The sequence below is a fragment of the Pteronotus mesoamericanus genome, unplaced genomic scaffold (assembly GCF_021234165.1).
Source record: "Pteronotus mesoamericanus isolate MK-2021 breed Mesoamerican mustached bat unplaced genomic scaffold, CSHL_Meso_final contig_246, whole genome shotgun sequence".
NCBI classification, from domain to species: Eukaryota; Metazoa; Chordata; class Mammalia; order Chiroptera; family Mormoopidae; genus Pteronotus; species Pteronotus mesoamericanus.
Window position 1 is genome coordinate 13,097,185 of NW_026555104.1, and position 17,645 is coordinate 13,114,829.

At 48.6% G+C, this 17,645-nt stretch overlaps 1 protein-coding gene and 1 long non-coding RNA gene across 2 annotated transcripts; both read right to left on the reverse strand.

The window, feature by feature from the left end:
• Window positions 1–8,686: 8,686 nt before the first annotated feature.
• Window positions 8,687–10,384, reverse strand: TLCD2 (TLC domain containing 2). Its single transcript, XM_054572980.1, is given in 7 exon segments — window positions 8,687–8,970; window positions 8,973–9,066; window positions 9,069–9,107; window positions 9,650–9,732; window positions 9,928–10,010; window positions 10,210–10,324; window positions 10,327–10,384. Coding segments are annotated over 7 exon segments (756 nt in total).
• A 1,297-nt stretch (window positions 10,385–11,681) lies between these two features.
• LOC129070353 (uncharacterized) lies at window positions 11,682–16,437 on the reverse strand. The gene is made up of 3 exons (XR_008529108.1): window positions 16,244–16,437; window positions 14,563–14,645; window positions 11,682–14,208 (listed from the first exon to the last, which is right to left on the reverse strand). It is a non-coding gene; the product is annotated as an uncharacterized LOC129070353 (long non-coding RNA).
• Between the last annotated feature and the right edge of the window lie 1,208 nt (window positions 16,438–17,645).

Below are 17,645 nucleotides of genomic sequence, written 5' to 3' on the forward strand. Positions count from 1 at the left end.
CATTTTGCCAAATTTGGACCTATTTGACAATGATTTTCAAGCTTTTTTTTTTAAAGCTGGAAAACACCTGTACAAATGAGATAATTTACACATCAAGAAATTAAAACTTAAAGAATTAAGAACTTCTATTAAGGTGTCTTTACTAGTCAAAAATAGTCTAAGTTAGTCTGATGAAGCTCGATTGAGTAGAGAACCAAGCCAGAAACAGATCTGAACAGAAAATACTAGCTGCCATTATTATGGACCACTCATTGCAGTCAAACCACTCTGCTTATTGTTTGAGTTTAAAACTGGACTTGGAGGTGACTGCAGGTCATACAAATGGAGAAGTCCTCTAGCTAAAAATACACAAGTGGCAGTCTAGAGCTGAGATGAGGGGTTGAATTATCAGACCAAAATTGATACTAAAGTCATGAGAAAGAGTCAGTTCACAGAGGAAAGAGTAACAGAAAAGCAGACAAGAAAGGCTTGAGACACACAACAGTCTAGGATAGGAGGAAGCCAAGGAAAAACTGGGAAAAAAAGAGCTGGCCAGGTTGGAAGAGGCCTACAGGAAGGAGGATTTTCAAGAAAAGATGTTAAATGACGAAAAGGTAGAGGAAGACTGAGAAAGGACACAAGCTTGATATGAAAGAATTCTCTGACCTAGGATAGCAATTTCAGAAAAATAATGGGAGAGGAAGGTTCTAGGTTGCCAAGAATGTTCATGAGACAATGGAGGCAGTGGGAATCACCTATTTATTTGAGAATTTAAGCATAAAAGAAAAGAAAGACATGAATTTGGACTGAAGCAAGAGGGTGAAGAGCAATTGAGAGGAGTAGAAAAGTAGATTAAAATCCTGGAACTGTCAGGTACATTGAAGATCTTCTTGTCCAAATTCCTGTTCAATGCAGGAAGTCCTTCCAAAGCTTATACAGCCCTTAAACATCTCCTACAAAAGTTTAATGCACACCTCAAGGTGCAGTCCTTGCTAGGGTGCCAGGATATAGTGGAGAGCAGACCAGGCCTAGGCTGCTGGGAGCTTGCATTCTAGGTATGGTGATGTACATTAAATAGCTAGCTATACATATGCATATGCCCCACGTGGGATTGGTTTCAGGCCCTCCCACGAATACCAAAATTCAAAGATGCTCAAGTCCCTTTTATAAAATGATATAGTATTTGCATATAACCTATGCATTCTCTTCCATGTATGTTAAATCATCTCTAGGTTACTTATCGCCTTGGCCAGGTAGCTCAGTTCATTGGAGTATCATCCCAATATGCCAAGGTTATGGGTTCAGTCCCCAGTCAGGGCATGTACAAGAAACAACCAATGAATGTATCCATAAGTGAAACAACAAATCAGCATTTCTCTCTCTCTCTCTTTCTCTGAGATTAATTTTAAAAATCTTTAATTTGTGGTACACATAATGTAATTATGTATAATACACAATACAATGTAAATGTATTTGTAAATGTAAATGTCAGTAGTTGTTATACTGTATTGTTTAAGGAATAATGACAAGGAAAAAAAGTCTGCATGTATTCAGTACAGACACAGCCACCGCAGGCCTAACTACCTAGTACATGCCAGCAACAATGGAATGTTTTTCCCCAATAGTTTCCATCTGAGATTGGATGAATCTCCTACAGCTGTAATGTTTTTAGTTTTAGTTTTTACAAAGTTATACAGTCTTGCAGAATTTGTTGTGAAGATTTGTTACAAAGAACAGCCGCTTATGCTCCCTCTGGTCATTCCGCCTTCCCCCAAAGACCACTTTCACCAACTATAGCTGATTATTTTGGCATTTATTGCTATATCTTCAAGTAATAAGCTTGAATCAGCATTTCTTGACTTTTTACTCTCAGGCATTATCTACTCACTCCCCACTACAGAGAATGGAAATGGAACTCTCCCCCTAGCCTCCCAATACATGTATGAATGTGAATTTTTAAAAGTCAACATATGTCATGGAAATGCTGCTGCAGATGTCCTAGGATGTACCCTCTCTTTTTCTCCCTGAAAAAAAAAAGGTATTTTTAAAAAAAGATTTATTTATTTTCAGAGAGAAGGGAAGGGAGAGAAAAAGAGAGGGAGAGAAACATAGATGCGTGAGAGAAATATTGATCGGTTGCCTCTTCCGAGCCTCCAACCGGGGACCTGGCCTGAAACCCAGGCATGTGTCCTGACCAGGAATTGAACTGTCGACCTTCTGGTTTGCGGGATGACACCCAACCCTCTGAGCCACACCAGTCAGGGCAAGAAAATGATGTTTGCTGAGGCTGCTGAGGGGAGCAAGTGTTGTTCTAGACCCGAGCAGCAGCAGGGATTTGTGGCACTCCAGTTCTTCAGGTTCCACTGTCCTCCTTTAGCAGACCCTGACCTGGGATCTGGGTCAGAGAGAGCCACTGTGCCAGTGTCTCAGCCCTTGGGATGAACAATGGCAGCCAGAAAAGTTCAAGGAGGTGAAGTTCTCTCAAGAGCACAGGCAGGCAGGCCAGAGTGAGGGGGAAAAGCTTAACCCACAGAAGTCATTTACTACCCCTGGAATGTCAGCTACTACCCCAGAGTCTGTTTTTTTGGTTTGTTTTTTGGTTTTGGGATTTTTTTTTTTCTTGCCTGGTGGCAGGCACAGAACCCTTTGCAAGGACCCTCATATCACGCTATAGGATCAAACTCCATTCTTCTACCCCTAAAGCCAACATGGCCGGCACCCTTATCTCAGTGTGAGAGCCACTTCTGTATTCAGTTCCTGTAGACGTGGCAAGTGAAATTTTGTCTCCCACCCGGTTAAAGGCAGGGAAAGAACATGCTCACAACCCTGGGTCAAATGGTGCTCATGACTGCAGGGAGAGCTGACATGGACCTCTGCCCTGAACAGCCACTGCATTCCTGAAAAGGGCAGAAATCGATACTCAGTGAATAGAAGTCTGGCATTCAAACTGAAGCATCCTGACTTATAAATACCACTTCAGAAGCGATTTATCTGACTTGATTGATCTTCAGTTGTCAGCTGGCTCCTATTTTTCTACCTTAAAGTGGCTCCACTCCTCATCCTTCCTATAAAGAAAGAGACAAAAGAGTGTAGAAGGAGCCTGACTAAATTAAAGACCTGGGTTCTAATTCTGGCCCTGCCACAGACTAGTTGGGTGTGCTTGGATAAATCACGACTTTTGTAGGCTTCAATGTTCTGCAAATGGAAATGAGAAGACTAGATAATATTTTTTTTTAATACATGTTATTTATTTATTTTTAGAGAGAGGGGAAGGGAAGGAGTGAGAGGGAGAGAAACATCAATATGTGGTTGCCCCTCACATGGTCCCCACAGGGGACCAGGCTCACAACCCAGGCATGTGCCCTGACTAGGAATCAAACCAGCAACCCTTTGGTTCACAGGCCAGCACTCAATCCACTGAGCCACACCAGCCTGGGCAAGACTGGATAATCTTGAAGGTGATATATTAATATACAAGGTCTATCCACAAAGTATCCAGCCACGTTCAATGAAAAATAGAGACATTTATTGAAGAAGATACAAGAAACATTGTACAAAGGACAATGACACCTCAGTCCCCTTCAAAGTAGGCACCTTGGGACCTCACACAGTTCTCTCAATCACCAGCAGCTGCCCCATCGTATTTTCCTGAATTTCATTGACAGTCTGAAATCTCTTCCCTTTTGAAGGTGATTTTAATTTTGGAAAAAGCCAGAACTCACAGGGCGCCAAATGTGAGCTGTAGCAGGGCTGAGTCACCTGGTTGATTTGATGTTTCACCAAAAAACTCTTCAGGAAACATGATGCATCAGCAGGCACATTGTCGTGATGAATCTGCCAATCACCAGTTAGCCGTAGCTGAGGCCTTCTAAATGATCCAAATAGTTTCCAAGGAGGAATGTTCAAGCTTACTGCGAAATTTGACACATATTCGTTGTTTTAGTCACTCAGTCATTTTGAATGCAATGGCCACACAGTACACATGCTCACTCGACAGTGTCTACCACCCCCACTGACTAGTACAGTGAAGTCATCATTGTTCACACATGAGCATTCCGGTCTGCTCTCCTTGAAGGACAGGTCACATTCATATCAAGCAAACTGTTCTCATTATATTAACAATGTTTGGAATTTTTCCAGACAGACCTTATATATGTTTGAGCCCAGGCTCCATCACTAACTGGCTAGGTAACCTTGAGAAAGTTGCCTTGGTTTTTCTCATTGCAAAAATGGGATGAGGTCCTGGCCCAGTAGCTCAGTTGGGTAGAGTGTCATCATACCACCAGGTTGTGGGTTTGATCCCACATCAGGACACGTACAAGAATCAACCAATGAACGAATAAGTAAATGGAACTACAAATTGATGTGTGTCTCTCTCTCCTTCTCTGAAAATCAATAGATACAAATTTAAAAATAAATAAATAAAGGGATAAATCTCTATTGTACAGGATTAAATGAAATAAGGTATAAAAGGTGTCTGATGTGGTAGTAGTGCAACATATGTCTAGCCTGGGATGCTGACTTTAAGGATCCTAAACAAACACCTTATTTCAATACAGAGAAAGTTTAAAAAAATTTTTTTTCCAATGGCAGTTTACATTCAATATTATTTTGCATTAGTTTCAGGTGTGCAGCAGAGCGGCCAGACAATCACGTACTTTACAAAGTGTTTCCCCCGATATTTCCAGTCCCCACCCGGCACCACACGTAGTTATTCTAGTGTTGTTCATAATAGTCCCTATGCTGTGCTTTCATCCCCGTGACTATTCCGTAACTACCAATTTGTATTTCTTAATCCCTTCACCTTTTCCACAGGAGCAATTCTTTAAAAACTAACTTTCTTACAAAGAGAAGGCTCCTAACTTCCAGCCTAACAAATCCAGACTTTACATACAATAAAGCCTTGACAACTCTGTTATGGACTTTTCTGTTGAATTAATTTTCTTGTTAAGTTGTCTAAAAGATTCTTTGTTTTCAACCCTTAACATTGAGAATCACTCTAAACTGTCAGCACCCACTCCTTGCTCTAAATCCATTCTACTAAACAAATTGGGTTTGTTTTTTGATTGTAGAGAAGCTTAGAACATGTTAGGGCTTTGTAGGTCATAAATTAGTGCCAAGAGATTGTCTCACAATAAAGTTTCTGCAATCCAGCATTGCATTATATATCAGGACACTACTGGAGCCAAAAAAAAAAAAAAAAAAAAAAAAAAGTGACTCCGTGTAACCATACTCACAAAAGACATGTAATTATTTGCTTAGCAATTTATTAATTTATGATCAGGATAGTGTTCCAAGCCCATAAAATATCAATGTTCCCCCATCAAGAAAACCCCCTCCTCTGTGCTAGAAGACAAATAATTCATCAGCAAGTAGCTTGGTAGGCATGGAGCCAAGTCTTGCGGACCACCTTCCTGGGCCACGGTGAGGGTTGACAGAGCACTGCTACGGTGACCCAACACATTGTACCAAATGTAGCATCTGTCAACCTCTGCATTTTTTAGCTTCTCTCTTCCAGGAAGAGATTCCCTTCATCTGTATCTGATTCCCATCACCTACATCTCGTGCACACTATAACTGGTCTAGTTGATGAAATGCCACTTTATTATAACCACAGTCCAGTCCGGCCTTCTTGCAGTTTCTCTGGGTCACCATGGTGGAAGTGTGTGCGTTGCCCCGCACCCTTCTGGTTTTCACTTATGTCCCACACCCACCGGTAGCTAATCTCATGCTTCCTGTAGGGGTTCTACTAGTGAAGCACAGAAAACAGCCCAATTTCCCTCACAGTCTCGTTCTTGGGCACCCTTTATAGATAATTATCAAGTATTACCAAGAAGGGTATTTACTTGGAGAATGAATTTGTGACATTCTCCCTACATATGTCACATTTCTGGTTTGTTTTGTTTTGGAAAACTTATGACAATGTTTTTGTTAATCAAGGCATTCTCTTTAGAGTGTTGAAGGTACTACGTCTATTAAAGGACAGACTTTGCCTTGGCCGGCGTGGCTCAATGGATTGAGCATGAGCCTGTGAACCAAAGGGTTGCTGGTTTGATTCCCAGTCAGGGCACATGCCTGGGTTGCAGGCCAGGTCCCCAGTAGGGGGCACATGAGAAGCAATCACACTTTGCTGTTTCTCTCCCTCTCTTTCTCCTTCCCTTCCCTTCTCTCAAAAAATAATATAAATAAAATCTTTAAAGGAAAGACTTTGACAGGATTCTATTTCATTTCTCTATCTCAACTTCTATACCTTTGCTTCTCTGATTTTAGTCCAATTATGATTAAACCCTCTGCTCTTATTTTTTTTGCCTGTTTACTTCGCAGTTTCTCCTCAGCCTCTATTTGTTATTTCTTCCCATTTGAGCCTGTTTTAATGACTCTGTGATGAGGGAATCTCTCACAATCCTTCTCTCATATTTTCTCCTATCTCTACTATATATTTTCTCTTTCCCCTTCTCTGTGTTCCCTCTTTTTCCTTGTTCCTTCCTTTGGATGTTTATTTAATCATTCTGCCTCCTCCCTCTTTTCTCCCTGTGATTTTTCAGTCTTTTGCCCTATTCTATCTCAATGTACATCCCTGATTTGTACTGTTTCTCATCTTCCTACCAGTCTCTGCCTATCAGTTCCCGTCGGTCTGTCTTTGCTTTGCACTGTAGCTGCCTGTCCTTTGTCTTTCTGCCTGCCTCCAACACTACCTATTTCTTGCTCTTTTTCTGTCAATAAATCTTTCCACTGCTTGCCTCCTCCATCTTCTGCTCTTTTGCTTCTCAGCTCCCTTGACAAATCCCCTCCATCTCTTCCCACCTCCCCTCTCTCGCTCTGCTAATCTCTCAGGCTGCCAGTATTACCTCCGTCTCTCCTGAGTCTGGTTGTTCCTCCTTGTCAGTCACTCTCAATAAATCACTGTCTAGACTATCTGTGCCTTCTACCCTTGGGGGCCCTTCCTGTCAGCTTTTTTTTTTCTTGTCCTCTTTGTTTATGACCATTTTACCAATTGCATGATTTGGGTTTATTTCAAGCTTCCACAACAGTCTTTCTTGATATTTCTGCCAAGGATTCTCTGTCATGCACTCCATCTCCCTTTGCCTCTGTCTCTTCTATGCAACTAATCCTTTCCCTTCCTATCTGTTCTTCAATCTATGTATTTCTGTCTCTAACATCCCCTTTGTCTTTCTCAAGTTCAGTTTTTCTTTCCGGCAGGATATGTTTAAAAAATCTTCCTGTTTCTTGCTTTTGCTCATGTATCTTTTCTGTGGGTGATTAAGGGTTATCTCATGTTGTCTAGCAGAGTAGCAACCTTAATCTGCTCTACACTTCCCATAACCTGGATGTTCTGCTTGAAGAAGGGAGGGGTCTTGTGCAACAGAAAAAAAGAATGTAGGTCTGGCCTGGCAGCTCAACTGGTTAGAGCACAGCCCTGACACACCAAGCTCATGGGTACAATCCCAGGCAGGCAGGGCTCGTGAATGCAGAGATCTCCCTTCCTTTCTCTCTCTAAAAATCAATAAATATTTTTCTTTTATTTACTTTTAAAATTTTATTTAATTAATTTATTTATTTATGTTTAGACAGAGGGGAAGGGAGGGAGAGGGAGAGAAACATCAATACGTGGTTGCCTCTAGCACGCCATCTCCCGGAGACCTGGCCCACAACCCAGGCATGTGCCCTAACTGAGAATCGAACTGGCGACGCTTTGGTTTGCAGGCTTGCATTCAATCCATTGAGCCACACCAGGCAGGGCCTAAAAATAATTTTTTTTAATGCAGCAGAAGTGGCCAGGGAGAAAGGAGAACCTGCAAATGACTCCCAGAAGAGGCAGACACTCTAATCCCTCTGCAGCCAAAAGGAAGGCTTCCCTCAGCTGCTTCTGCCTCTGCCTCATGCTTCCATGAAAGTCTGGGCCTAGGAAGACCTCACACGTTGCACCAGAATAGCTGTTTGAGTCCCTACTCTGGCTCTGAACTTCAGCACTGTCCTAAGAAGAGAGACCTAGCCCCATGTTCCTTCCTCTCAAAATATGCATTTCCTTTGAAAAGGTCAAGAGATACTCAAGAAATTGAAAAGGCAGATGCTGGACACAGTAGAACTAAGGTTAAATAGAAACACAATGTGGTGGGGGTTTGAGAACCAGAAATAACAACAAGAGTCACTATGACCCAGGTCCTTTGTCTCTTGGCAGCTGTTAGGTCCAGTAGCTACTGGCTGCAGACAGCACCTGTTGCACTCCCCTCACTGCCAGAATTTGGCCATATGTGAGGTCTCTTCCCTCTGACCTTACTCCCTCCATATCAGATCTCTCTGACACGGGTAGGACTTCACCTTTCCTCATCTGTCCCTGTGCTAAAGTAAAGGGGTTCTGTTCCCATTGGCAGTTACTTTCAGTTTCGTGCCTCCTTCCACCTTTTACTGGTAGCACTGGCTGTACCTCTTGTAGTATTAGTTTTCTGGAAAGGATGGTTAGTTATCTGATGATGAAATTCAGTGAACAATAGCCCAGATTCTCTCCTACCCATGAGCATTACCATTTCTTCTCAGATCCAAGGATTGCAGGGGGTCGGGGGGATGTGAATTAGCTAAGAGGAACTGAGATACTGAAAATCCAGTCCAGTCCTTAACCCAATAGGGGGCTGTGCATTGAAGACCACCATCTCTTTGTCCTGGTCCTGCCTCCCCCAACACAGGCAGAAGACAACCCTGAAGCTTCTCTCTAGTCTTTCAGGATGAAAGGGGAATCATCCCTGGTGCCAGGCTCACCATCACACGTCCTGGTGCCCCTGGTTTCCTTGTGCCCAGGGATGAGTGAATGAGGCCGCAGCCACAGCACATCGCTGACCAAAATGTGAATACCCAGTGTGATGCTCATGGCTCCCGCAGCGGCCAGCCCAGTTCCACCAAGGACAACCAGAGCAGGAGGCACCTGATGGTGCTGCTGGATCAACTGCAGGCTCATCCACTCCAGTGGTACCAGGCAGAAAAGGGCCAGGGTGGCTGGGGTGGGGCCTGGTGAGAAAGCAGTAGCAACCTCCTTAGGTACAGGCAGGCGCAGTTCAGCTCTAGGAGCAGAGACACCGCAGAGAAGCCCAGGTATAGTGGCCAGAGAGAATGGCAGTGCTGAGGTAGCTCACTACCTGGGGAGCTAGGGTCAAAGGTTAGAGGACCTTCCAAGACCTATCACTCATCAAGTCCCAATATCGGTCCTTCATAGAGGGGCTCCCAAGCATTTCCTGGCACTCCCTCCCCCTGAACACCCAATCTTACGCTTACACTTATGTCAGGAGCCTGAATGGCCTCGAAACAATCTTGCTGGGATGGAAGCAGCCTTGGCTCAGAGGCTGTCTTCCCTGAGGCCACAGCATCTGTACAGCACCCCAATAACTTCCATTCCTGGCCTCCATGCCCCATTCCCACCAATACTGGGGCTCCGCCTTCTCAGAAAAGCTCCATATTCAACATTTCTGCAATTGACAGGACACCCGTGGGAATCCAAGCTCCTGAGGCAGTGCTCAGGCTCCCCGTTGTGGCCAGCCGTCAATCCCCTCCCACAGTTCAGCCCAAGGTTGGGAGGCTCAAGCCCAGGAGAGAGGGGGTGCCAGAGACTGTCTTGGAAATCAAGGAACATAAAGCTGATGAAGAGACTGGGGTCCTCAGTCTTTCCTGTCTAGTCTCTCACCACCAAATCATGACAAAGAAGGACCCAGGCCTGGCCCTAGGTCTGGTTCCACAGCATGTCAGCTCCATCAGCCAGGAAATAACCTGTATGCAAGAGGGGCGAAGGGGCAGGGGGTGAGCGTTAGGCTTCCCCCTGCCAGTGTACAGCCTGGAGAGGAATCTCCAGCCCCTGCTATCCCCAGCTCTTTAGTTTCTCTTGCTGACAGAAGAGGACCTGGAATTACTGTTGGAAGCTTGTCTCCTGCCCTCACAGTGGCCCAGCCTGTCCTGTAGGCTCACCTACAGATACAGCCACCAGCATCAAGGCCCAGGGCAGGTGGCCATGAATGGGGTCGGCAGCCATCTGAGGGTATAGCAACAGCCTAGAGGAGCTGGGGGAGCCACAGTCAGTGTCCTGCAGGCCCAGGTCCCATTCTCCTGTTGGGCACTCCCGCCCACCCATCCCGGTCTCAGACTGGCAAGATTTAACATCAGTTTTAAAGGTGCCTGCCAGGTCCTCTAATGTTAGCTTTCCATCTTTTCCCCTCACCCAGGTGCCTCCCGAAGCTCTAAGTCCCGCACCCGAGCAGCACCCCGGCCCCAGTGAGCAGGCTGTGCTCCAGGGAGACACAGATGTTCTGCCACTTCCAAGGGTCCTGAGCCCCAGATTCCGGTGTGGGCAGCAGCTGCAACCCTAGTGCATCCCCCGGAAGGCAGCGAAGGAGGCACCCGTCATGAGGAGCCCCGAGGGCGCCATGGCCTGGCGGGCGGGCTAGGACCGGATCAGTTGCGTGGGCCCCTGCGCACTCGGCCTCGATGCATCCAACGCCCCCTACGGAAAAGGAGAGTCCGCGTTCGGCCGGGCTGAATCCCTGGGTTCTTGGACCCGCCGGGCCTTTGGAATCTGCTGTAACTTTTCCAAGGGCTCGCCCACGGTCTCTCGGCTGGGCGGTGATTGGAGCAACCGTGCAGCCACCGCCCCTGGAGCCAAGGCAACGGATCGCGTCCCGCCCTAGCAACGGACAGCGGGGTTACGGGCTCCTAGGACCCTGCGGCGCAACGGAGCTCTCAGGGGGACTTCCGGGCTGTCGGTAGAGGTCTTCCCGAACTCTGTGTCCTGAACTCTTCGCAGCTTCAGAAATAGGTCACTAGTCTCACCTGACACTCCCGGAGGCCCCGCCCCACTAACTTTCACCTCTTTTCCTTACTCAAATCTTACCTGCTGATCATCCCTCCCACCACATCCACTCGGTAGAAGGCAAGGCAAATGCACTCGCACTTGCTTCCACCTCGCTGACCCCGCACTGCTCTCCCTCCCCTGCCAGTCTCAGATGCGGGGGAGGGGGCACTTCACTTTCTTAGAGCCACCCCTCCTACCTCGAGAGGTGTGCAGGCCTCTAACACATCCCAGCACCCATGTAATTCCAGAAGTCCTGTCCTCTTACATAGTATTTCTCAAAGAGAACAGCAGCTCCCATTTTGGAGAAGCGACCCATTGGGGACTCCTCCCCCAACCTTTTTTGGGTGCCCTACAGAGGAGCCTCATTATTAGGAAGAGGAGGCAAAGGGAACTACTTAGCACTATGGTTTTGAAAGTTACCCCTCCCACCGAGGGTGGTACCTGTTGAGCAGATAGAATCTCTCTTCCAATCTGAGGAGGCAGGAGAGGTCGACCACACAGGCTCACCCACCGCAAGGTCCACACAAAATCAGAGAGGAAAACAAAGACCCACCATGCTCTCAGCAGCAGGACTCTTAGGATGCCAGAACCTTTCAGCCAGGGGAAGAAAGTCTTCCTCCCGGCCCGTTTCCTGAGTTGTTCCTGGGTTTTTGCTGTTCGCCCTCTTACTCAGCTCTACTTCTTCAGCTGGCTGCCAGCCTGAGATTCATGGAGCCTTTCCTGTACATGGAGCAGGTCGATTCCAGCTCCTCCCAAAGAATGAACTTCGTAAACTAAGAGGTGCTCCCCCAAACACTCTCACAACCCCCTTTCTCCACAAAACCCCATTAAGTACAAGGGGCGAGGGGCATCCCTTCATTCTTCCACACCCACCACCCCAAGTTTTTAAACAATTGCACTGATTCTTTAAAATTTTATTTGCTCTATGAAAGCCATACAAAATTAATCGAGTAAATTTAGAAACTACAGAAAAAAACTGGAGGAAAATTACAATTACCATATTCCACCACCCAAACCAACCACTATTAACACTTAGGAGTATGTCCTCGGTCTTTATCCATGTATTGTGCAAGTATATATCTTAAAAAAATAAAATTAAGATCCCATGATATACACTATTTTGATAAACTTTTTAGTATTCAGAGAGCATTTGTCTTTCCAGTCCAATGTCTTCCACATGATTTTAACGGCCGCACAGCAGTCCCCCATCTGGATGGACATACAATGATTTACTTAGGCAACGTCCTACCGCACATTTTCGTTACAGTAGAAATGAATTCCCAATCCCTTTTTTCTCTATTGCAATGCTGGGATGAACCCCTTTTAACTAAATCTTTATTTTCTTAGGATAAATTCCCCAATGTAGAATTACTAGGTGAAAGGCCACGGTAATGTTTGATACATATTACCAAACTTACATCCAGGAAGACTGTATCAATTGGTACCCCCAATGTGTGGCAGTGTTACTGTAGCACACCCCTTTGCCAACAACTGGGTCTTATTTTTTGTTATAACTTGCTATGGGAAAGATGCTTATAGCTCTATTTGTCTCTCTTTAATTACTAATGAAGCACACATTTTTCCTTGATTTTCTCCATTTCAATTTCTTTTATGACTTTCCTGTATGTCCTTTCAAAGCTGGCTCTTGTTCCTTGAAGCTGCTTATATAAAAATTATAGGGCGGAGGAGAGGTGGAAGTAGGAGGATGAAACCGCAGGACACTTTAATATGGTCCCACATCTCTGAAGGAGGTAGAAAGACTGCAGGTGGCTGAAAGCTTGCCCTTGCTGGACGCTGGCTGTTCTCCTCCTTCCCGCGGCGTTCCTGGCTCTTATAGGCCCCCTCTGCAGGGTGCCCAGACAGGTCCCTGTGCTCTCCAGGCCCTGTTCTTCACTGCTGTTCTTCCTCATGTCTTCTCCATGATAGGTGAGGTTGGCAGAGCCACATATCCACGGCTGAAGGGAACCCTTTGGCCAGTGAAGCGAGGTGAAGGGGAGCGAAGGATGGAAGCAACGTCCAGGGATGCAGTGATCTTTGTTGAAGTCAATGAGTGGACTCAGTTTACCCGCTCCTTTCTAACCACAGTCCACACACATCCAGCTTAGGCTGCGAGAGCTCAGTTCAATGGTCTACTCTCCCCTAAATCTTTCAGTTTCTCATAAAGGGAGAACAGGACCCAGCTCCCTCTACACCTCCTCCCCCAAAATAGAACAAACAGCTTCCTGCAGCCCCAGAACATAGTTACCTTCAGGCAGGGAGACTGGGCCAAGGCTGAACCACACCAGAGCCCAAGCCAAAGAGTGAGACTGGGTCAGGAGCTGGGGGAGGCAGGTTTACACTGCCTGGTGCTCCAAAGTGGGGGTCACATCCCAGAACCCAGCTCTCCCGGTTGCCAGAGGGGAGAATTTCCTGCCCTGTGCAGGTCTGAGCGGAGTCTCACACACTAGCCTGGAAAGTAAAAGTGAGGAAGGAGAGCAGTGGTCGCGGGAACCCCACCAGGGGTTGTAGTCCTGTTTTGGGTAGCAGAGGATGCCTGGTGCCACTTTTGCATGATGAGGAGTCTATGTAGAGACTGAGCTCCTACTAGCTCCTCTAACTCTTCAACCCCCTACCCCTACCTCCTGGGGTTATTTATGGTCAGGGAGGGAGGAGGAGCAATAGCTTAAGTGAAAAGCTGTTTTGTTCCCACCCCAAGCTCTGAGTCTGCACAAATGGGCTTCTGATACCCTCAAGCACACTCAATTGGGTGATTTCCCCATCTCACAGGAAGGTAGAGGAGCCGAGACAGGAGGTCTAAGGGTCCCACATATACTAAGTATCCCTGAATCTAGAGTGTGGACCAGTCTAAGAAAATGCAGGGAAAGGTAAGAGCAGCGGCATGACTGCTCAGATGGGAGCTTCAGGATGAACTTCTCCCTGAGAGAAAGCTTACTTCTGGACCTCACCTGGAAAGGCTGGTGGAAAGAATGAGGGGTAAGGAAGGAGGGTCAAGAAAAATTCTGGATAAAGGGATAGACAGGGTCTTCTTTGCTCTACTTCCTCCTATTATCACACAAAGACTGACTAACCTTGGGTAGTTAGGGCCATCTGTTCCCTAGTTCAGCCAGGCTTTCTAATCTAAGATTGTTCTCTCTTGCAGTGCCAATCAGGGTGAAGACTCTCCAACTGAACAGGGTTCCCTTTCCTGAAAGATCTCATCATCACTCCTGCTGTTCAGACCTTCCCGGCCCCAGTTCTGTCACCTTCCAGATGAGGGGGAAAGCAGCTCCTTCTCCTCCTCGAAGCCAGGGGCAGAGGGCAACAGTTCTTCAACTGGCAGCTTTAGCTGGGTCAGGACATAAAGCTTGCCACTGAAGAACTACTGCGGCTCAGCCAGGTGAGAGTGTGGGAGGTACAGGCGCCTAAAGGCAAAGGGAAGAAAAATGGGAAAGACCTGAGCAGGGCCATGTCACAGGGACACTGTCCAACTGGCTATGCCAGTCCAGCCCCAGCACTCAACTTTCTAACAGAGGGTTCTTGGCTCTCACCTTGGCTTGCAAAAGCTGTTAACTTCAGTGAGAAGCAAGGGACAGTTCTAAACATACTTTCCTTTCTTCTCTTTCCAGAACTGAGGCTGTAGAAACCCAGGCCTGCACTCAACCCCTTACCCCAGCTACCAACGGGGGACCCCAGCCTATTTAGTATTCAGAAAAGGCAGGACCTGGGACCCTGGACACACCCCACTCATCACCCAGGTACTAGGTGAGAAGTTGTACCTTAGTTCCAGAAATGTGAGTTCAGTGATCAGCCCAACTGACTTATTCCCAGGGAGTTCAGCTGGAGTTTTGGGGGCCTGGATCTGGGAAAGAATGAGGAAGGGAAGAGATCTAGAGTTTGGAAGGTCAGCAGCAGCTCCTGGGACTGTGAGGAGAGGACAAGGGACCCAAGTCTGGAGGGGAGGGAGGTTAGGCAGGGAGGTTGGGCAGCCTCCCCAGGACTCTCAAATGCCAGGCATTCCGCTTGCGCATTCCGGGTACATCTGGTATGAATTCCAGGCTGTCTGCCGGCCCCTCCATGTCTGAACTTTGTTCCAAGTTCCAAGCCCCGCCCCCACAGTTCCAACGCATGAATCAGCAGGAAAAGCCGGGCCCTGCAGCATGGCCCAAGGAGGGGGCTGGGGGCGTGGCAGGCTTGGGGGCTGTGAGCTGGGAGGGCGGGAGGGTTTGTGCTGACACGCAGCCCAAGGGCATGCCCACTCCAATGGGAGGGGCCAAGGTGGTCTTGCCTTGAGATTTTTATACTCAGAAATAATAAAGATTAGGGTAGGGGTGGGAGGTTTTCAAATTATAAAACCCTCTTGGGAGGCATGAACTTTGAGGAACCTTCCATCCCCCAGGTGACAAGTCCCCAGCTCCTTCCCATTCCCCTCTCTGGAAGCCGGCTTTGGTCAGCCCATAGGATTTAGCGGCTGCTGAGAGTATGTGCCAAGCAGGTGCCCTTGGCTGCAGGGCGGGGTGGGTCCAGGGCAGTGACCCTCTGACCAGCTGCTCCATCAACCTTTTGGCACCATGACAGCTTCCAGCCCGGTCTGACAGCCAGGATGACAGGCCAAATGAGTTGGAGGCAGGAACTAGGGCCGAAGGGAGGTGGGGGCGACAGCTTAGTCCGAGGCCACGGGGAGGGGCCAAGAGTTGGCCGAGAGGTGGGGAGAAAGGGAGCCCAGTGATGACTAACCCAGGCGCCCCACCCAGCCAGCCGGTTTCCCAGGCGGTCGGGGCCAGGTTTGGGCTAGGGCCCCCACAACCGAACAGGCTGGGGGGAGGTGCAGAGGTGACCTTCTCTCGGCCCAAGACGGCTAGTGAGGCTGGGGCCGGGGGTAGAGTTTCCAGGCCCTCCTCGTGTCCGCTCCCCCCACCAACCGCGGTGAAACCCAAAACCTTTGGGTTGCATAAGGCCCCGGTACCGCCGCCCCCTACTCCTCTCCCCTCCCCCCTTACATAACATCCCCTGGAGGGAATCAGAGGGGCCGGCCCGCCCAGAGACCCCTTCCCTGCCAGGACACTCAGCTGATCCTGACCCAGTGAGTGCCGGTAGAGGTAAAGCACCTCTGTCGCCACCCGCCCGATCAAAATCCTCCCCAGGCTGTGTGGCCGTCTCCCATATCCTCGGACCAGAGGGCGTCGAGGTTAGCCGCCCCCAGCCGTCCGGCCCCTCACCTCCCTCCCAGCTACTCCGCAAGACCTTCCGCCAAGACTCCTGTCCCGGACTCTTTCTTAAAACCTCCTGACACACTACTCCAAGCAGTCCAGGCCCCTCTCCCCCAGAGCGCCCCTGTCTCCGCCGCCCCCTCTCTCCTCCCCCGGAAGGGCAGGGTGTGGCCGCCAGAACCCTACTTGCCCCCATTACCCCGTTAGCATGGTTCCCTCCAGTGGGGCCAGGACCCCAGCTCACACCCACCTGGTGCTGGGTGTGTGGTGGGTGCTGAGAGTAGGGGAGCAAATCAGTGCGTCCGTTCCCCACGGCCGGCGGCGCTCTCTTCCCAACGCCCAGCACACACCGGCTCCAGTCTCCGATCAGCTGGCGACGTCGTGACGCACAAGTTGCGATTGCACCGCCCAGGGCCAATCACCGCCTACTGGTGGGCAGCGTGACCACACCCACTCGGGGGCGCCAGCCCTTCGCTCTGGTCCCGCCTCTCCGGCCGTCTAAGCACTGATTGGCAAGGAAGCCACCCCTTTATCTAGTAGAGTTGCACTAAGCCACACCCACCAGCTCACGAGCTGGCCAATAAGTGGAAAGGTGTGGCTCAGCCCTCCTCCTAGGCTACTAGCTTTCAGGAGCGCTACGTCAAAGCAGGGTCCGGGAAAGAGCAGAAGGAAGTTAAGGCGTGTGTGTTTGCAGTGCACACTGGTCAATGTAGTTCTCGATCTGACACATCGTTCCCAGAATCCAGAGCGCTCTGTGAGTTGGCATTTTTAAACTCATCTCTGAATTCATCCCGGCTAAGTCCTTAAAGGGCTACAGCCCCTCCTTTTTTTAAGCTGTGAATGCTTCTTTTAGACAACCCCAAAACGGATTCGCTGACCTCTGCAGGAGGCTCTCTAAGGAAAGGTGGAGCAGGCGAAGGAAGCATCAGGACTGGGCAGAACCGAAGGTGGAACTCAGCCCCCAGGGCGGCAGACTCTTCCACTGGATGGGAAATCCTTAAGGGCTTTTGGGATAGGGAGGACTGTCCATCTTGCCAAGTCCCAGCTTTCACTGGAAGATCTAGTCCACCCCTCCAGGGAAGGGGTAGGGTGGAGGTTTCCTGATCAGACTTTTCTTTCCCTGGAGATGTCTCGTCCCAGCCGCAGCGACAGAGCCTCTTCCTAACAAAAGATTCATATTTTTCAGCGGCTGTGAGACTGGGGAGATCCCGGCTGGGCCTAGGACCTGGGACCTCGTTGTCTTCCCAGCCCTTCGACCCTCCCCCGAAGGCCCTCGATAAAATGGTTTGATACCTTCCCCCCACCCCCTCCAAAAAAGATTCATAGCACAGTGTTCATCTGAGGGTAGAAGGAAGACCTGTAGCCAGAAACTAGGGGATGGGCAGTGTCAAAGTACAGATGGTCACAACCCCATCCTCTGCCTAAACCCCCATTCTGCACCGCCCTTCAGAAGCTTTCCCCTGACTCAGACCTACTTAGGGAAGAGATTCCAAAGGTAGAGGCCAGTGAGGAGGCTGCTCCTTCCTCCAGGGACCAATCGGAGTTCAGAGGGGTGGGGGATGGGCAAAAACTGAAAGGAACCCAGTGACTTGGCAAAAGCTGCTGAACTGCTTATTAAATGGGGCAAGTTTGAGACCCACCCCATCTTATCA